General features: G+C 42.0%; 1 protein-coding gene across 4 annotated transcripts in view; it reads right to left on the bottom strand.

Annotated features, from left to right (window-relative positions):
• The window catches only part of CDH4 (cadherin 4), a 471,037-nt gene that overhangs the window by 71,865 nt on the left and 380,734 nt on the right, over positions 1-18,438 (bottom strand). For all 4 annotated transcript variants that reach the window (XM_056548614.1, XM_056548613.1, XM_056548615.1 and 1 more), the window contains one exon: positions 8,026-8,170. In XM_056548614.1, the coding sequence (XP_056404589.1) occupies positions 8,026-8,170 (145 nt within the window). The remainder of the gene's footprint in view (positions 1-8,025; positions 8,171-18,438) is intronic.

Raw genomic sequence — 18,438 nt, 5'->3', positions numbered from 1 at the left:
GAAAGGTAAGCAGATTTGTAAATTACTTCTAAATCTTAATTCTTCCAGTACTTCTCAGCTGCTGTATGCTCAAGAGGAAGTTATTTTCTGTCTGACCACAGTGCTCTCTGCTGACACCTCTGTCCACTCCAGAGCAGGAGCCAATCCCCATAGCAAACCTCTCCTGCTCTGGACAGTTCCTGACATGCTCAGAGGTGTCAGCAGAGAGCACTGTGGTAAAACTGAAAAGAAATTCAAAAAGAAAAGAATATCCTCCTGAGCATACAGGTGATAAGTACTGGAAGGATTAAGATTTTTATTTATAAGTAATTTACAAATATGTTTAACTTTCTGGGACCAATTAATTTAAAAATAAAAAATATTTTCCACTACAGTACCCCTTTAATGGATGCTATTCCATCAGATAGACACTGTTTCATATGTCCCAAACAATGGCCAAAATGCCACACTTGTGTCCTTGGTTGGGTATATGGGAGTTTATCCTGGCACTTATGTTAAAGGGGTACTCCACTAGAAAACATTTTTTTTTAAATCAACTGGTGCCAGAAAGTTAAACAGATTTATAAATACTTCTATTTAAAAATCTTAATTCTTCCAATACTTATCAACTGCTCTATGCTACACAGGAAGTTCTTTTCTTTTGAATATCCTTTCTGCCTGACCACAGTGCTTTCTGCTGACACCTCTGTCCATTTAAGGAATTGTCTGGAGTAGGAGCAAATCCCCATAGCAAACATATGCTGCTCGGGACAGTTCCTTAAATAGGAAGAAGTGTCAGCAGAAAGCACTGTGGTAAGGCAGAAAGGAAATTCAAAAAGAAAAGAACTTCCTGTGTAGCATAGAGCAGTTGATAAGTAATGATAGGATTAGGATTTGTAAATAGAAGTCATTTACAAATCTGTTTAACTTTCGGGAACCAGTTGATAAAAAATATATATATAATCATGTTTTCCAGTGGAGTACCCCTTTAAGTGAAGCCTGCTGTGCACTGCTTTAACACAAAAGCCTTACATGGGCACTGTCAGATCCAAAAACTTTTCATATGTTGTCCCTGATGAAAATTAAAGACCTTTTGTTATATGATTGTCCAAAAAATTTATGAATATTTAGAAAAGAAAACAGCCCCTAAAAATCCCACCACTAGGGGTTCCCATACCTCCTGGGACACTAACCAGTCCTGCAGCAGCATAAGGCTTGTCCATGAGTCATGGACAAGAGATGACTCATGGACAAGGCTGCATGAGCAGACCCACCAATCACCTCCGACCACCACAAGGGAGGGACATGCCCCCAGCCCCTGAGAGAATTTCTAACACAGTGAGCTAATAAAGAGAGATATTTTTATAATAAATATAGGTGATAGAAGCATAGAAATTAGATATACATGGTCACGATTAGGTACTGAGTAACATATTCATCTGACAGGTACATTTTAATGAAGAGTGGGGAAAAAAGCTACTTCCAGACTTCTCTGGTGCCAGTTTTCCTCTCTGAGAACGAAAGCATTGGGTAGCTGAAATCCAACATGTCGGTCCTTCTCTCTCAACTTCTTCCATGAGAGGAGAGTTTTCCCATCAGTTATCTAATGTGCATGGCCAGCTTTATGTTATCGAATACAACATGAGGAAAGCAAATGCCTACTACAGGACTGGTTCATTGGCCCAGACTGCTGACAGAAATAAATAACACACAAATGTTTTGTAAAGAGCGGTTGCCAGGATAAAAAAAAAAAAGTAGCTTTCTTCCAGAAACAGCGCTGCACCTGTCCATGGGTTGTGTCTGGTATTACGGCTCCTTTGAAATAAATAAGGCTAGCCTTCAATGTCACATACAACCTTTAGACAGGTGTGGCGCTATTTTTGGAAGAAAGAAAGTGTGTCTTTATAATCATGGACAACTTCATGAAACTCATTAGGACAGCCTATATAGGGCCCTCAGGTTTAAGCAGGAGGGAGCCTTCTCTGTCTCTAACTCCATAGATGCTGTAGTTGCTATTAATTGCAGCATCTAAGGCTCTAAGTTCTCAGGCCTACTTGGAGCATGGGCGAGGCTTAGTGATGTCAATAAGCTCTGCCCATGCTCCAAGTCGGCTTTGGAAAGGAAGATATGGCGGAAGATCGCGGGAGAACCACAGCACGGAACAGGACCAGGTAAGTATGGTGTCATCAGTGTCACCTGCACTACCTGTCTGTACCAACAGGTTAATGCAAGTGACACTGATGACAGATTTCCTTTAAAAGGCAGGGATCAGCATTTACAATTCCTTTGCCTGCTCAATCCCCACAAGATATATATGAGATATAGTGGTAGTGTGGTGCAGGAAGTGTTAAATCTAAAGTCTAAATTATGCAGTCAAATTTCTAGCTTTAAATACCATACATACAGGTATATGAGGTGTTTCCACCAGTTAGATGTCAGGACACCTAAATCTATAATAAAAGACCTGTTTAATAAAGCTGCTGCTCCAATATTTATAATAGAAAGAGAACAACACCCCTATACGGTGTAAAATACTGATGAAAGCATCTGCTGCTGATCGAGATGAGCTGCAGGGTCTGCAACACCCACCAGGCCAAAAGCAGCTTGATAAGGAGGCAATTTAGGAGTAGAGATATGATCAGCCTAGTTGGAGCTATCTCCCTGGAACACGGTCACTGGTCTAGTGAGATAGCAGGACCAGCATTTGCATCGGGCAAAGAGATGAAGGAGCTCCTGGTTGTCGGCCCTACCGATATAACTCAATACACCGCTACATGGCTACCCTGGCTGGAGTTCTGTACTTCTTCCAGGTATTGGTTTGTCACTTAATTCCTCTGGTCCAAACCCATGTGGGGTGTTTTCCTCCCTCGCTCTTACAGGTTGCAGTCTCACGGTGCGCTGGAGCAGTCCAGTCCTGGCCCTCTTTTTAGCTCTCTGTATGTTGGGTGTCCCCCTTCTCCTTCTTCTGTCCTCCTATCTCTCTCTCTATTTTGTCTTCTTTTCTTTGTTCCCCCTTTTTCTTTTTTTTTTTTTTGTTGTTGTCGTCTTCTCTTTTGCACTATGCGCATATGTGGAAAAAAGTGAATATTCGTAATTTCTAATATATAGCGAATATATTCGCAATACTCGCAAATTTGTGATATTCGCAATAAAAATTCGAAATGCAAATATTCGCATCCAACACTAGTCATCAGTTGTTGCATCAGTTGCATCAAGATGTAGGCTGAGTTAACCTATGCCGGATGCCGGACATATGTGAACCCAACCTTATCTCCCAGTTTTGCTTGTTCCCGTGAGCTCTGCTATATATTTGTTATTGTTTCTATGTATTCCTGTAAAGCATTGATTGCACTGGTTGGACCCTCCAGGTTCCTTTGCTAATTTTTTGGAAGCTCTCTGTAATGTGCTTAATGTTTTGTTTTAATTGTTTCTAATAAAATCCTTTTTGAATTATAATTTTTTTTTTATTATTCTAGAAGCAGATAAATGGGATTTTCTGTAATCTGAAAATGTTAGAAAACGTTTTGTTACTTACAAACTTACAGATACAGTTGTAGACATGTCACATGATCACAGGGGAATCTGCTGCTGGGATCCTCAATAATAAGAACATGTAAAGTACAGTGATCCCTCAACTTACAATGGCCTCAACATACAATAGTTTCAACATACAATGGTCTTTTCTGGACCATTGTAACTTGAAACCAGACTCAACATACAATGCTATGGAATCTGAAAAACATGTCAATGGCCGGAAGAACCGACCAATCAGAATGGATATTTGACTGGTAAAACCCCTGTAGTTCTAAAGTGCATGCACTGACTGGTGTCTGGTAGCGCCTCCCTACAGTACAGGGAGGTATTACATGTTCTGTACTATTTACCTGTGCCACAGTTAGCTTCTCCTTTGGGCATCAGGTAAGGGCGGCTCCATTTTACTTTTTTTTTTTTAGGACATTGCGTGTTCTGTACAGGACCCTGAAGAAGCTTCTGTCCTCTATATAGACCAGTGTTTCCCAAAGAGGGTGCCTCCAGCTGTTGCAAAACTACAACTCCCAGCATGCCCGGACAGCCGAAGGCTGTCCGGGCATGCTGGGAGTTGTAGTTTTGCAACAGCTGGAGGCACCATCTTTGGGAAACACTGACATAGACAGTGATCTTTCTCACTTTTATATGTAAGGATTTGCTTTATCTCTATCTTTCTCACTTTTATATTTGCTTTATCTCTGATCTTTCTCACTTTTATATGTAAGGATTTGCTTTATCTCTTTTAGTTATCTACTTATTTTTGTTTAATTCTCACTTTTTCCTATTTTTGGATGACATTTTGGTGGCTTTAGAACCAATTACCAGGTTTCCATAGAGTTATGGTCTCAACATGCAATGGTTTCAACATACAATGGTCTGAACATACAATGGTCGTCCCAGAACCAATTAATATTGTAACTTGAGGGACCACTGTAGTTGATAGTGGTTGGATACTGTTGTATTTTGCAGGGTGGTATAGGGGGCTACAGGTGCACATTAAGAGGAGGATCCTGTGAAATGGTAAACCCAAGTGTAATGCTTTAAAGTGTACCTGTAATTTGCGAAAATATTTTATATAATGTAGATAATAACATTATGCAATATACATTGGTTAAAAAATATGTACATTTTTGAGTTAAAGGGGTACTCCGGTAGAAAACTTTTTTTGTAAATCAACTGGTGCCAGAAAGTTAAACAGATTTGTAAATGACTTCTATTAAAAAATCTTAATCCTTCCAGTACTAATTAGCTGCTGAATACTACAGAGGAAATTATTTTCGGAACACAGAGCTTTCTGCTGACATCACAAGCACAGTGCTCTCTGCTGACATCTTTGTCCATTTTAGGAACAGAGCAGTATATGTTTGCTTTGGGGATTTTCTCCTACTCTGGACAATTCTTAAAATGGACAGAGATTTCAGCAGAGAGCACTGTGCTCATGATGTCAGCAGACAGCTCTGTGTTCCAAAAAGAAAATAATTTCCTATGTAGTATTCAGCAGGTAATAAGTACTGGAAGGATTCAGATTTTTTTTAATAGAAGTGATTTACAAATCTGTTTAACTTTCTGGCACCAGTTGATTTAAAAAAAAAAAAAAAAGTTTTCCACCGGAGTACCCCTTAAAGAAATGCTGTCTTGTCCCTGCAACTATTGCCTGTGTGTCTCTGTAAGGAGACCAAATACAGGAAGTGTGAGCAGGACAAGTAGGGCTCTGTACAGAGCTCTGCTTAACCCAAAACTATACACATTTTCAACCAATGTATATTACAAATATACATAAAATGCTATTATCAACATTATATAAAAAGTTATTAAAAATAACAGTGCCCAGTTAGGCTAGGATTACATATGTCCGGTATATGTAATCCTAGCCTAAATTTCAACGCAACTGATGCGACAAATGATTACAACACGCATCAGTTGTCACCAGTTGTGTAGCATCCAGCCTCCATTTTTTCCGAATCCCATTCTGGTGCGGTGCCGGTCCAGCAAATCAAAACTGAGACCCGGATGAATGCGAACTGTCTCATTAAAAATGAATGAGATCAGTTCTGCACACGGGAGGGAAACACCGCCGGATGGCTGATATATGTAAAGGAGGCCTTAATTGTTAAGTATCTATTTACTTCAAGTCCTCAAAGAAACTGAAGCCATAGAAATGATTCGGTAGTTAATCAATTCATTAGCTATAGAGCCGAAGCCTGAATGAAATTTAGCATTTGTGTCTGAGCTCAGCTCCCGAGTCGCACCATATGACACGCAGCTCTGCTGATTAAGGCAACCCGGTCAGTCATGGGAATAGTGATATCAAGTGTGAGCTGGCTCCTTAAAACCAGCAATATTCCCAAAGAGATTGGCTTCAAAGCCTCTGAACATTATTCATTGCAATGAGAAAAATCGCAGACTCTTATTAAGCACTTTGAAGCAACAATATGCATTCAGGGCTGCAGAAAAGAGTAAGGGGGGACGCACTCACTAAACGCCCTGCAAATCTAGAGGGACTCCCGTTATTGTCTCGTACAAGCATCTGAAAATGATCTGTTCCATTACCATTATAGGGAGCAGCGTGTTATAATGATGCATCAGCAGAAAAACTTGTATTGCAAGGCAGAGCCGATCCTGCGCATTCATTACAATGACAGTACGGCTCATGTGCATGCGGAATAAGTAAACAAATTGCTGAAATAGGACACAGAATATTCAGCTCACGATCCAAAGTGACAAACACCAAAAGCTGCAGACGATCAACCAATAAAGGGACTTTTTTAAAGTTGATAAAATTGGATGATTTCAACTAAAACAACTGATTGTTGTTGGTTAAAACTTAACAACAATCAATCATTTGGGCCAATCCATTACCGACTGTCATCATATGGAAAGACTGGATGGTTGGATGCAAGGTCCTTCTGATCTTTCAAGACAAAATATTCTCAGAATGTTCCCAGAAAGATTGTCCACCCTTTACCTGCTGTCATTGATCATGAAAGGCCTGTGTGAGCAACTGTTATCAAGGCCTGTATGAGCAACTGTTATCACCAATAACAACTTACTTCTTTTTAATCGGTAAAGACAAATTTAGTTTCTCTAAGAGGTGCAAATACTGTAGCAAGCTGGGTGGTAAATTGCAAAGAAAACTGTATGACATACAGAGAAGTCTCCAGAATGAGCCCTATTCTATATATCAGGGCTATGCACCAACATTCTACTTGGGTGTCGGGTATGGAAGCCATGGTATCCTTGCAGCATCTATTGTGTTTTTGTATGGCACCAAATTGCAAAATTATTCTCCGATTGTGGCAGATTCATATGGTATACAACAAAAAAATGTAAATCTGTGGGAGATTGGTACTATAAGGAGGTAAATAATGGGCTCATGTTGTCATGGGTGATGTTTGATGACTCCATACAACTTAGAGGTTGTATAGTGTGATAAAATATTGTTGTGATCATATGTATTCAAGATGAAACTACAGTGTGGACCCCACATTACACAGGTTGCTGTCCCTATAGTCATAAAACGGCATGTGAAATATACAAAGCATTTGGAAAGTCTTCAGACCCTTTCACTTTTTCACATTTTGTTATGTTTTGGCTTCAAGTTTTTCAGCTCTACGTGCAGTTCTTTCCCCCTCATGACTTGTTTTTTGCTGTAATATCTATTGTCAGCTGTGAGATCTTATATACACAGGGCCGTGTCTTTCCAATTCATGTCCAATCCCCTGAATTTACCACAGGTGACTCCGATCAAGGGGGAGAAACATCTCAGAGATCAGGAGAAATGGGAGGCCCAGAGGTACATTTTAAATGTCATAGAAAAGGGTCTGAATACTCATGTCTATGTGTAAATTTCTTTTAGATTTTTGAAAAATTCCCAAAAATGTCTTAACTTCTGTTTTTACTTTGTCATTATGGGGTATTGAGCGCAGAATATTGGGGAAAACTTTATACAGTATTTTTTATTGTAGCCACATCATAACAAAATAGAAAAAACTGTACATAAATTGACCATTTAGGGTGCGTTCCCACCTGGCATATACGCAGCGTATTTCATGCTGCACAAAATTTTTGTCAGCAGCGGGAAATCCGTTGTGTATTCCTCGCTCACTATTCACAAAGGGCTTTCTGTCGGCAGCCCTATGTGGGCAGTGAGTTTTGGAGGCGGAACCGCACGTCACAGTCACGCCGGCATACGGCCCTGCCTCCAAAACTCACTGCACACATATCGCTGCGGCCGGAAAGCCCTGTGTGTATAGTGAGCGAGGAATGCCACAAATTTTGCGCAGCGTGGAATACGCTACGTTTATGCCAGGTGGGAACGCACCCTTACAGCCCTTTATCTTGTCTTGCCCGATCTGGAGAGATGCAACTGGGGCAGCACAGCTGCCAAAGCAACTGTCTGATGCCAAGCAAGTATTGTGCATGTATCTGCTAACTACATTGGACAGTAAAGAAGGGCTACATAACCCCTTTAACTATGCTCATATATGGACAGTAAAGTTAATATATTGAAATCTATACCTGGTTTGGACGCTTCATCCACGCTGCCATTGAAGACTGGGCTAGAGAATTCTGGTCTGTTGTCATTCATGTCAATGACAAAGATAGACAGGTCAATGGGGTTCTCCACCTTGTTTCCGTTCATATCCACAGCATGAGCCCTGAGCTGGAAATAAAAAGAACATTGCTGGTTATATATCATTTGTTAATGTCCCAGATTAATGTCCAGATCTAATTCTAGATGCTTCTTCTATTCAGTTCTGGTAGTGAGGGGAGTGGATGAGCCAATGTAGACCCAGCTTTGGTACATGTAGGGGGATGTCAATGCAGAATATGACGTTTTTGGTAGGTTTTTGGTTTGGTTTTCTTAGATTAAAAATGGCTCAAAATTATTGTTTTAAGTCTAACTACCCAAACATGTCTCTTTGTTCACATTTTTAGGAAAAGAACTATCCATGCATGATTTTGCCGGGAAACTCGTATGCTGAATGGCTGCTGCATTTAGGCCACATGCGGCTGAGAGCTCATATGTTTCTACCCCTACGGAAATTTTTTCTTATTTTTCTTATTTCAGCCAGCCCATGGTAGTGATGCCAGCCTCGCCCACGTGATGACTCATTATGGGACATTGCGTTCTCTGAAAAAAAACAGGGCCAAAGGCAGAGCAGTCATGTGACCTAACCTAAAAACATAAGAAGCGCTGGAAATAAAAAATGTAGGTATTTATAAATGTACAGTTCTCACAAAAGTCAATGCAATGCTAGGTTTCGAAAAGTCCCAGATAATCCCTTTAAGTGCAAGGAACTTCTTTTAACAATGTACATACCAAAATACATCTCTTAATACAGATTTTTGGACATTAACATCCCAAAAATTATAACAAATAAAAAATTATATATATAAAAAAAATGCACAAATGCAAAAAAACAAAACAAAAAAAAAACTAAGTGGGAACATAGCTTACATCAGTTGTGGAAATGATGACACCAGGAGAGGTGTGTAGTAAACGTGTAAGAGAACCAGTCAATGGGGGACATGTATCAAAGATTTTACCCCTGTTTTGTGTGTATTTTTTTGCGCAAAATTTTGCGCAAGCCCTTTTTTTGCGCATTTTTTTGCGCACGTTTTGGTAGAGCATGTCCTCCAGATGTGGCTGAATCAGGGTACCTTGGAGATGCATATATAGTACACATGGATTTATTACCTGCGTACTTTTCCTTTGCACCAAAAATGTTGACGCAAGTGCGTCTTTTCCCCCCCAAATATAAGCCAACTTTAACTGCACGTAGCGAAATCCTTTCTATTTCTGAAGGAAAGTTCTACTAAGGAACCACCAGAATGTTATAACTTTCCTATCTCAATTCCTCATTTGGTTTGCTTTATATTTTTACTCCTTGGTTATTCCAAAGCACTTTTAAAATCATTTGCATATAGAATATTTGTTTACAGTTCAGTTATTCACTAGATCACTTGTATATTGTTATTTTATGATCCAACAATTTAATACATTTACATAGGAAATGTTTGATAACTTATCATTGAACAAGCTCCGTCACATTAAAATAGCTTTGTAATCCACTTAACACTGTAGATCATTCTCCTTTTATTTTTACAATTTACTGCTTTCCGTTATACTTTTCCCCAGCGCCCGGTAAGATGGTGGCTATCACTTATAGCCAGCCATCTTACCATGTGACCACGGGGGGTTTCATCCCCCCCCCCCCCCCCCCCAGCGATCGCTGCTATCAGCTTGTCAAATCTGACTAGCTGATAGCAGCGTTTCGCTATCAGAATACTTAGCAGCGCGGTGTGTGAGTTCGGATCACGGGGATCGGGACACACACCGCTCTGCTAAGTGTCCCTTACCCGTCCCCCGGCGTCACTTACCTTGGCCATGCGGTGTCCCGAGCGGTCCCGGCGCAAGCGGCGTCCTCCAGGTGGTCCCGGAGGTGGTGCGTTCCCGCGGTGAGTTTGCAGCAGCAGGGCGGCATCTTCATTGGCAGCAGTGAGATCGCCGTAAAGCGATCTCACTGCTGCCTCTGGGAGTTTCAAAACTGCAACTCCCAGCATGCCCAGACAGCCTTTGGCTTTCTGGGCATGCTGGAAGTTGTAGTTTTGCAACATCTGGAGGGCCACAGTTTGGAGACCACTGTATAATGGTCTCCAATCTGTGCTCTTCCAGATGTTCCAAAATTACAAATCTCAGCATGCCCACTCTGTCGAGGCATGCTGGGAGTTGTAGTTCTGTAACATCTGGAAGACCACCGATTGGAGACCATTATACAGTGGTCTACAAACTGTGGACCTCCAGCTGTTGCAAAACTACAACTCCCAGCATGCCCAGACTGCCCAAGCATGCTGGGAGTTGTAGTTCGTCAACATCTGACCCTTGAGATATTGCCGAAATACAACTTCCAGCATGTCTGGCCATGCTGGGAATTATAGTTTTGCAACAGCTGGAGGCACACTACTTGGGAAACATTGTTCGTTTCCTAACTCTTTTTCCCAACTCATGTGCCTCCAGCTGTGCCTCCAAACTATAACGCCCAGCATGCACTGACAGACCATGCATGCTGGGAATTGAAGTTGTGCAACAGCTGGAGGCACACTGGTTTGGAAACACTAAGTTAAGTAAAAAACTTTCAAGTGTTTTGCAACCAGTGTGCCTTCAGCTGTTGCATAACTACAACCCTCAGTATGCACGGACTGCCAAAGGGCATGCTGGGAGTTGTAGCAGTATGCCTCCAGCTGTTGCATAACTACAAGTTCCAGCATGTCCTTCTGCTGTCACTGCATGCTGAGATTTGAAGTTTTTGCAACAGCTGAAGGCACACTGGTTGCGAAACACTGAGTCTGTTTCCGTGTTTCGCAACCAGTGTGCCTCCAGCTGTTGCAAAACTACAACTCCCAGCATGCACGGACAGCCGAAGGGCATGCTCGGAGTTGAAGTTTTGCAACAGCTGGATGTTCCCCCGCCCCCCCCCCCCCAATGTGAATGGACAGGGTACACTCACATGGGCGGAGGTTTACAGGGAGTGCTGCAAGATTGAGATGCAGCAAACTCGCTGTCAACCCCTGCCCGTGTGACTGTACCCTAAAAACACTACACTACACTTAAATAAAATAAGTAAAAAACACTATATATACACATACCGCTACACAGCCCCCCTCCCCTCCCCAATAAATATGAACGTCTGGTACAGCACTGTTTCCAAATTGGAGCCTCCAGCTGTTGCAAAACAACAACTCCCAGTATTGCCGGACAGCCATTGACTGTCCAGGCATGTTGGGAGTTTTGCAACAGCTGGAGGCACCCTGTTTGGGAAACACATATGTCCACCCCTATCCAAAACCCTAATTTAGGCCTCAAATGTGCATGGCGCTCTCTCACTTTGGAGACCTGTCGTATTTCAAGGCAACATTTTAGGGTCACATATGGGGTATCGCCATACTCGGGAGAAATTGCCTTACAGATTTTGGGGGGCTTTTTCTCCTTTTACCCATTATGAAAAGGAACAGTTGGAGTCTACACCAGTATGTTAGTGTAAAAAAATAAAATTATTTACACTGACATGCTGGTGTTGTCGCATACTTTACATTTTCACAAGAGGTAAATGGGAAAAAAGATCCCCATTTTTTGGGACACAATTTAGCCAGAGTACGGAGATACCACATATGTGGGCGCAAGGTGCTCTGCGGGCGCACAACAAGGCCCATAAGGTAGAGTGCACCATGTACATTTGAGGTGATTTGCACAGGGGTGTCACAGATGTTAAATGAAGAATAAGGACATTGGTATAATTGATGTTATAATTGGGAGATGTGGTATTATTGTGAGATTAAAACTCTACATAATGAAGAAAAAAAATTCTAAAACTAATAACGAGGACAAAACTTACTGTTTAGGTGCAGAAACGCTGCAGACAAAGCTCCTACTAAATAGAGCTGCGGTGTAAATTTATGCTCTGAGGAGAATTCTAAATTTAAACGCAATTCAAGAAAGTAGCTGCACAAGAATGATAAATTTAACGCAGCTGCGCCAAATTTACACAACAGGCAGAGGGGTAAAAAACTTCTATTATACACTGGAAATGATACATGTGCCCCAATGAGTATAGGGGTAACATGTGCCATAATGAGAGGAGGGGAGCTGGGGTGGACACATGTGGGGGGGGGGGGGGGGGGGGGGGGATTTATCAAAAAGGCATACCAAAAATGAAAGAAGAAATCTCATTGGTTGCTATGGGCAACTGCACAACTCCTCCTCTACACAGGTTTTGCTAAATCTCCCCAAAATGCAATTCTGGATACATCTGCATTTGCTATAATACATAATAAACTACATAATGCTGTTTACTAGTCCAGAGAGTGTACAGAGCGCACATAGGCTGTACATTGGCAGGTCTAGCCATTGATACAAACATCTGGCCCCATTGTGCAGCCAAGTTGGACGAGCTGTAACAGAGTTAGTCGTGGCACAGGCGGCTGGTGGTCACATCACATTTACCGGCACATCTGATGCCGATCCTCTTGATTTGGAGAGGATTATTATAAGACATGGAGCCGTTCTGAGCACATAATCACTACAGCGCTGCACATTTAGCTGCAATATTGTGGAGCGCACCGCCAGCTATGTGCTGACTCACTGCCAAATGTGAGGAGTCCAGTTACCATTCTGTCCATCAAGATAATTGTTAATAGGGCAGTAATTATATTCATTATCATATTATTGGCTTCTCCATATTCTTCATATTCACTACAACAAATAACATTTGTATACTGCTCCTTCCATCTGGCTGATGCGGAAATAGTTCAAAATCTTTTTTATTTTCGGCTCAGACCAGTGAGTTCATCTTACAAGACATGAAGCCATAAATCACGTCCAATAAGGCACCTTTGGATGGTTAGCACGTTAGGACTTATTCATACTACTGTGTAAAAATACAGATCAAATATGTGTAATACTGATTCCGTCTTGCATGTTTTTGTTCTGTATTTTGTTCTAAGTTGTCGTCCAAATGTGTTTAGTTTTTATTAAAGAAGTATCCTCTTTTTTTGGTGTTTTTGGTAATATTGTTGCAATAAGGATTTACAAAATAAATGGAATGAATATGGATGGCTGTGTAAACTTTAATATCTCAGAACATGCATCTTTAAATTCAACTCACTGATTTTTATGATGGTATCAAAACAGATACACTGGATCATACTGTGTATGAAAAAATGCCATCTCCATAAAGAAAAACTTGTGGATAAAACTTAAATACATTGGCCCACATTTACTATTGCAAACCCTGTCGGCGCCAGAATTGAAAAAAAAACCCAACTGACGCTCCATTTTACTGAGAAAACCTCAAAAAGAGGCGTGGCCGTGGGGAAAAGGGGGCATGGTCACCGAAAAGGGGCGTGTTCTCGACATTTTCCGAAAAACCCAACATATCTACTAAGGTTTCCACAGAAAATGAGGTGGATTTGAGATGAGGAAAACCCGACAGATCAGAGCATGTGTAAAAAGAAGAAAAGTGTGGGGAAAGTGGAAAATGTAGGAAAACTGTGGAAATACTGTGGGGAAAAAAATTGTAGGGAATTAAAACCCAAAAAGAAACCTACACAACACTCTTAGTAAATAAGGGCCATTGTCATAAATCGAAAACAATATAAATTCGAAATGTGAAGGAGCACTTGAAAGTAAGCTTAAAGGGGTACTCCGCTGCTCAGCGTTTGGAACAAACTGTTCCGAACGCTGGAGCCAGGAGCTCCTGACACCATAGCTCCGCCCCCTCATGATGTCACGCCCTGCCCCCTCAATGCAAGTCTATGGGAGGGGGCGTGACAGCAGTCACGCCCCCTCCCATAGACTTGCATTGAGGGGCAGGGCGTGACATCATGAGGGGGCAGGGCTATGGCGGCACGAGCTCCCGGCGCCGACTCCAGAGTTCGGAACAGTTTGTTCCAAAGGCTGGGCAGCGGAGTACTCCTTTAATATTCCATTTTACTAACTTAAAGAAAAAACTAAAAGAACATTGGGAAATACTTATGGCTTTCCATGCATGTTCTGCATTAGGCTAGGGCTGCAGTGTTGGGGATTTCTGGTGATGCTACAGTATGGTTGTGACCACTTATATTGAACAAAATGGCTCCATTCACTGACATTACCTGCAATAAGATGTTTTCCAGTGGAGTACCCCTTTAAGTGAGCAGAATGGGATACTCATGGGGGGCACAATAAAAAGGTGTATGCAGCAGAATAAAACACCTTGGAGGTCACTATAGAAGCATATAATGGCAACTACTAAAGAGTTCAGCTAAACCTTTATCCATATTGCTAAAATCTGCAATTAGTTGTTTTTAAGAAATCAATCCATCTGCCAGTTGTTCGGCTTTTGAGGGGCAAGCGGCTGGTTCCTCACCAGATGTGATCATTGTGCGGGATCACTGATCTGACACTGAGATGATGCTGTCATATTATGAAGAGCGCCCACCAGGGACATACTAGAAAGCGCTATGAGAATGAGGACAAATAAACCACATAACGTTAACCCTTATGGTAACCACATTCTAGCACAGCTGGAAGATTTACCTTCCTGTTATGCTTTAATGGAATAAGAATAAGAGAAAAGAGAATAGTGCCCTCGTGTAATTCCCTGAGATCAGGGGGACCCTGGTGTTAGGGTGGAAAAATGCTCACCTTGGGTTCATGCATTGAACCCCTCCGTGTTGGGTACCAATGTGCGATTCGGAGCTGCAGCCTGCTTATGCAGCCAATGTTCTCGAGGGGTCGGCAAATGCAGTAGGAAGATACTTGAAGAAAAAACGCTTGCCATGGCGCTGCTCGATCAGGTCAAATTCACGGGAGTCCAGATGTAAAGGGTATCAAATTTTATTGACACAAAATACAAAAGGACAAGACATTAAATAGTACAAGACGTGTTTCGGGAGAAAATTCTCCCTTTGTCAATTGTGGAAAAATGGCTGTCTTAAGACAGCCATTTTTCCACAATTGACAAAGGGAGAATTTACTCCCGAAACGCGTCTTGTACTATGTAATGTCCTGTCCTTTTGTATTTTGTGTCAATAAAATTTGATACCCTTTACATCTGGACTCCCGTGAATTTGACCTGATCGAGCAGCGCCATCGCAAGCTTTTTTCTTCAAGCATCTTCCTGTTATGCTTTAATGGCAGAAACATATCTAGATGGGGGATGCTTATTCTGGAAATTAAACATTAAGATGTGACTAATAGTTCCTAGAAACGCTTATTCCCAATAACCCTCCTCCTGTGTAAAAGGGTCATCCATAAGCAACACTCATTCATCGGCTGTTCAATCTCTTGTGCGACCATTTAAATGATCATTTTCAGCCGTACATCACCCTTTGTACACAGGGGATGTGTGGCCAACGATGAATTTAAAAAGCCACACAAATGATCCAGTCATTGATTGAGTCTTGTGAAAGATTGGTTCACCAAGATTGGTGCTCAATATTGGGGCAGCATCGGTCCATTTAAAAGGGTAGAGGATACGTTGCACAAATTTCTAAGCACCCCATGATTACCTCTATGGTGAATGGCCTTCATCATTTCTGGATTGTTTCTATTGTCAAAAACATAACTAGAATGAATCAACACTAGAAGGTAATAAGTTGGCTCACTCACTGGATCCCTAGCGATTGGGAAGACCTGGCACTAAGTGTTTAATATCCCTACAGTGCTACCTCAGGACAGAGGAAGTATTACACCGTACCTACTGATGCCAATGATCTGTCTTTGTACTGCATGGATGTCCTAGGTCCTCCAGAGTGAGAAAGATAATTCCTTGCTACTGTCTTAGAATTATCTAAAATTGTCATTTTTGAAAGACAAAGCTCCTTTAAGGTTATATTTTGGGGCAATGTAAACAATTTAAAAAAAAAAATTATTAAAGGAGAATTCCAGCGCAAAATAACTTATCCCCTATCCAAAGGATAGGGGATAAGTTATAGATCTCGGGGGGGTCCGAGCGCTGGGGCCCCCCGGGATCTCCTGGACGCGGCCACGGCAGTCTGCAGGAAGTGAAGTTTCGTCCCCAGCAGAAAGCCGCGGCAGACATGCCACCCTCCATGTATACCTCTGGGGTACATGGTGGGGGCGTGTCGGCCGCCGCGTCATGTGGGGACGGAACGCCCCCTTTCCAGCATACTGCTGCGGCCCTGTCGAGGAGATCCTGGGGGGCCCCAGCGCTCGGGACCCCCCCCCCCCCCCCCCCCACGATCTATAACTTATCCCCTATCCTTCAGATAGGGGATAAGTTATATTGCACTACAGATGTCCTTTAATAACATTGGGGGGAAAACTGCGAAGTCAAGACATGACCTGGGGAAGGATTGTAGTCTGTAATGCACAGATATTTAGACGAGCTCTGTAGTAAGTGGATCAGAAGTTGCCACGTGTTAGGCAGATTTTATTTATAGGTGTTTATATTGATAACATTGATCTGACATTATAACATAATGGAAAAGCGTATGGAGCTGGAGGTGCGTGCCAACACAGGGATGCAAGGAGAAAAATCTGTTAGTATTTTTATTCTTCCTCTATGTGACTATTTGCGTTTATTCTCTGCAGATAAGCACAGAACAGGGAACTGGAGGAACATATGTTCTGCTGACTCCAAATGATTGACAGCCTCCTAAAGATGGCGCATTCCTCACCTCTGGCTGAGAGACAGATGTTGTAGTACGTCGTCCTTGCATCGGAAAGACAGATAACGAAAAATTAAGGAGCGATTGAAAGTCATTACCGCAATGCAGAGACAGGCAGTTCTTATGGAAGGGAATCCACAGAACAGGGGAAGCTTGTGTGAATTTGTCAAGATGAACAGGGCCCGCTCCATGTACAAGCCTGTCGGTGCCTCTCCTAGGTGAGGCGCATTAATCCTGGCCTGATTTATCGGACTGCATAGGGAGAAGGACGCGGTTCTGGTGCTTGCACCGGAAATACAGATACTATAGAGAATCAGATACCTGGATCATTGTTTCCTTCTCTTTATTTTGAAGTATGTGCAGCCAGTAAATAAAAAAGTTAAACATGGCCAAGATGACCAGGATATCCCATCTATATATGACAAAAAAACAAAAAACAAACTCCATCTCAGCTCTTATTAACAAGGTGCGATTATTCTATAAAATGTAAACAAGGCAAAGTTTTAAAATGTTCTACTTTTTTTTTGTTGTCATTGCTGTATTGTGGGTCCTTGACCAATGCTTGTATGATCTAAAATGTGAGAGAGCGCACTCCAGGTTCAGTGAAGAAAAACTGTTAATTCACCCATGTTCCAGTGCGACGTTTCTGCGGTCTTTCTCAAGTATAGTACAAGTGATATATGACCAAGTATATATAGACCCGCCCATTTGGAAGTTAATTACAATTTAATTGGTAAACAAATCCAAAAATATTATACAGTGCAGAATCAATCATATAAGTGTATTCACAATACATTGTTCCGGTGCTGTAATAATCATTATTCCACAATATTTACAGAGATATCACCCATTTAAGTACAGTGAATTGTGAGAATGATACGTGCTTTAAAATTGCAGATCCTCATAATCAAAGGGAGGCGGGGCAGAATGACACTCGCCAGCCATAATATACAGCTGGGGGGCACTGCCACTCAGCCATCCCTAATGATCGGGTATCTAAATTACTGCAACGTATTCATGCTAAAACGGGCTTCCAGGCTTTAATATGGTGCTTCCTTTGTCTCAAGAGCGCATGGCACCTGCGCATACTGGACCAGCTGACCATTGCTCTAACTACCAGGACACTATCCATGATAGGCTGCTACATAGCAGAGGGACCAATCGGACATGCGCACATCTTCATACACCGGCGCGGGTGCCGGAAACAGTACTGGCTTCCCATGCCTACTCTTACAGTATGGACTGTATTCATTCCAGCGGGTCGGGTGAGTGTCATTCTGCTCTGTCTCCCTTTGATTATGAGGATCTGCAATTTTAAAGGGGTTATCCACCATAAGGTGATTTTAGTACGTACCTGGCAGACAGTAATGGACATGCTTAGGAAGGATCTGCGCTTGTCTTGGGGCTAAATGGCTATTTTGTGAGATCACCATAACACTGTGGCTAGCTGTTTGTGAACTGGTATTTCCTGTTTGACTTTTCTTTTTTTGACTACAAATCCAACAATTCCATTTTCTCCCTCCCACACATCAGCCACCCCACCCATTGAAACATAAATGAGCTGCATCCATTCAAAAGACCTGTGGTTTTAAATCAGGGTGCCTGTTGCATTAGTTGCAGATTGATCCCTCCACCCATTGATGCAGACAGGCTCCCTGTCATCAGATAACTAGTTAGTCAGGTCTTGGCCGCATTGCAACCTGGGAACAGTCATAACAGTCATTTTGTATGCTGTTAAAAATAAATATTGGGGTGAAA

Source organism: Hyla sarda, chromosome 12 (assembly GCF_029499605.1).
Source record: "Hyla sarda isolate aHylSar1 chromosome 12, aHylSar1.hap1, whole genome shotgun sequence".
NCBI classification, from domain to species: Eukaryota; Metazoa; Chordata; class Amphibia; order Anura; family Hylidae; genus Hyla; species Hyla sarda.
The sequence above is the reverse complement of the archived record's forward strand: the minus strand, read 5'-3'. Positions and strand labels throughout refer to the sequence as shown.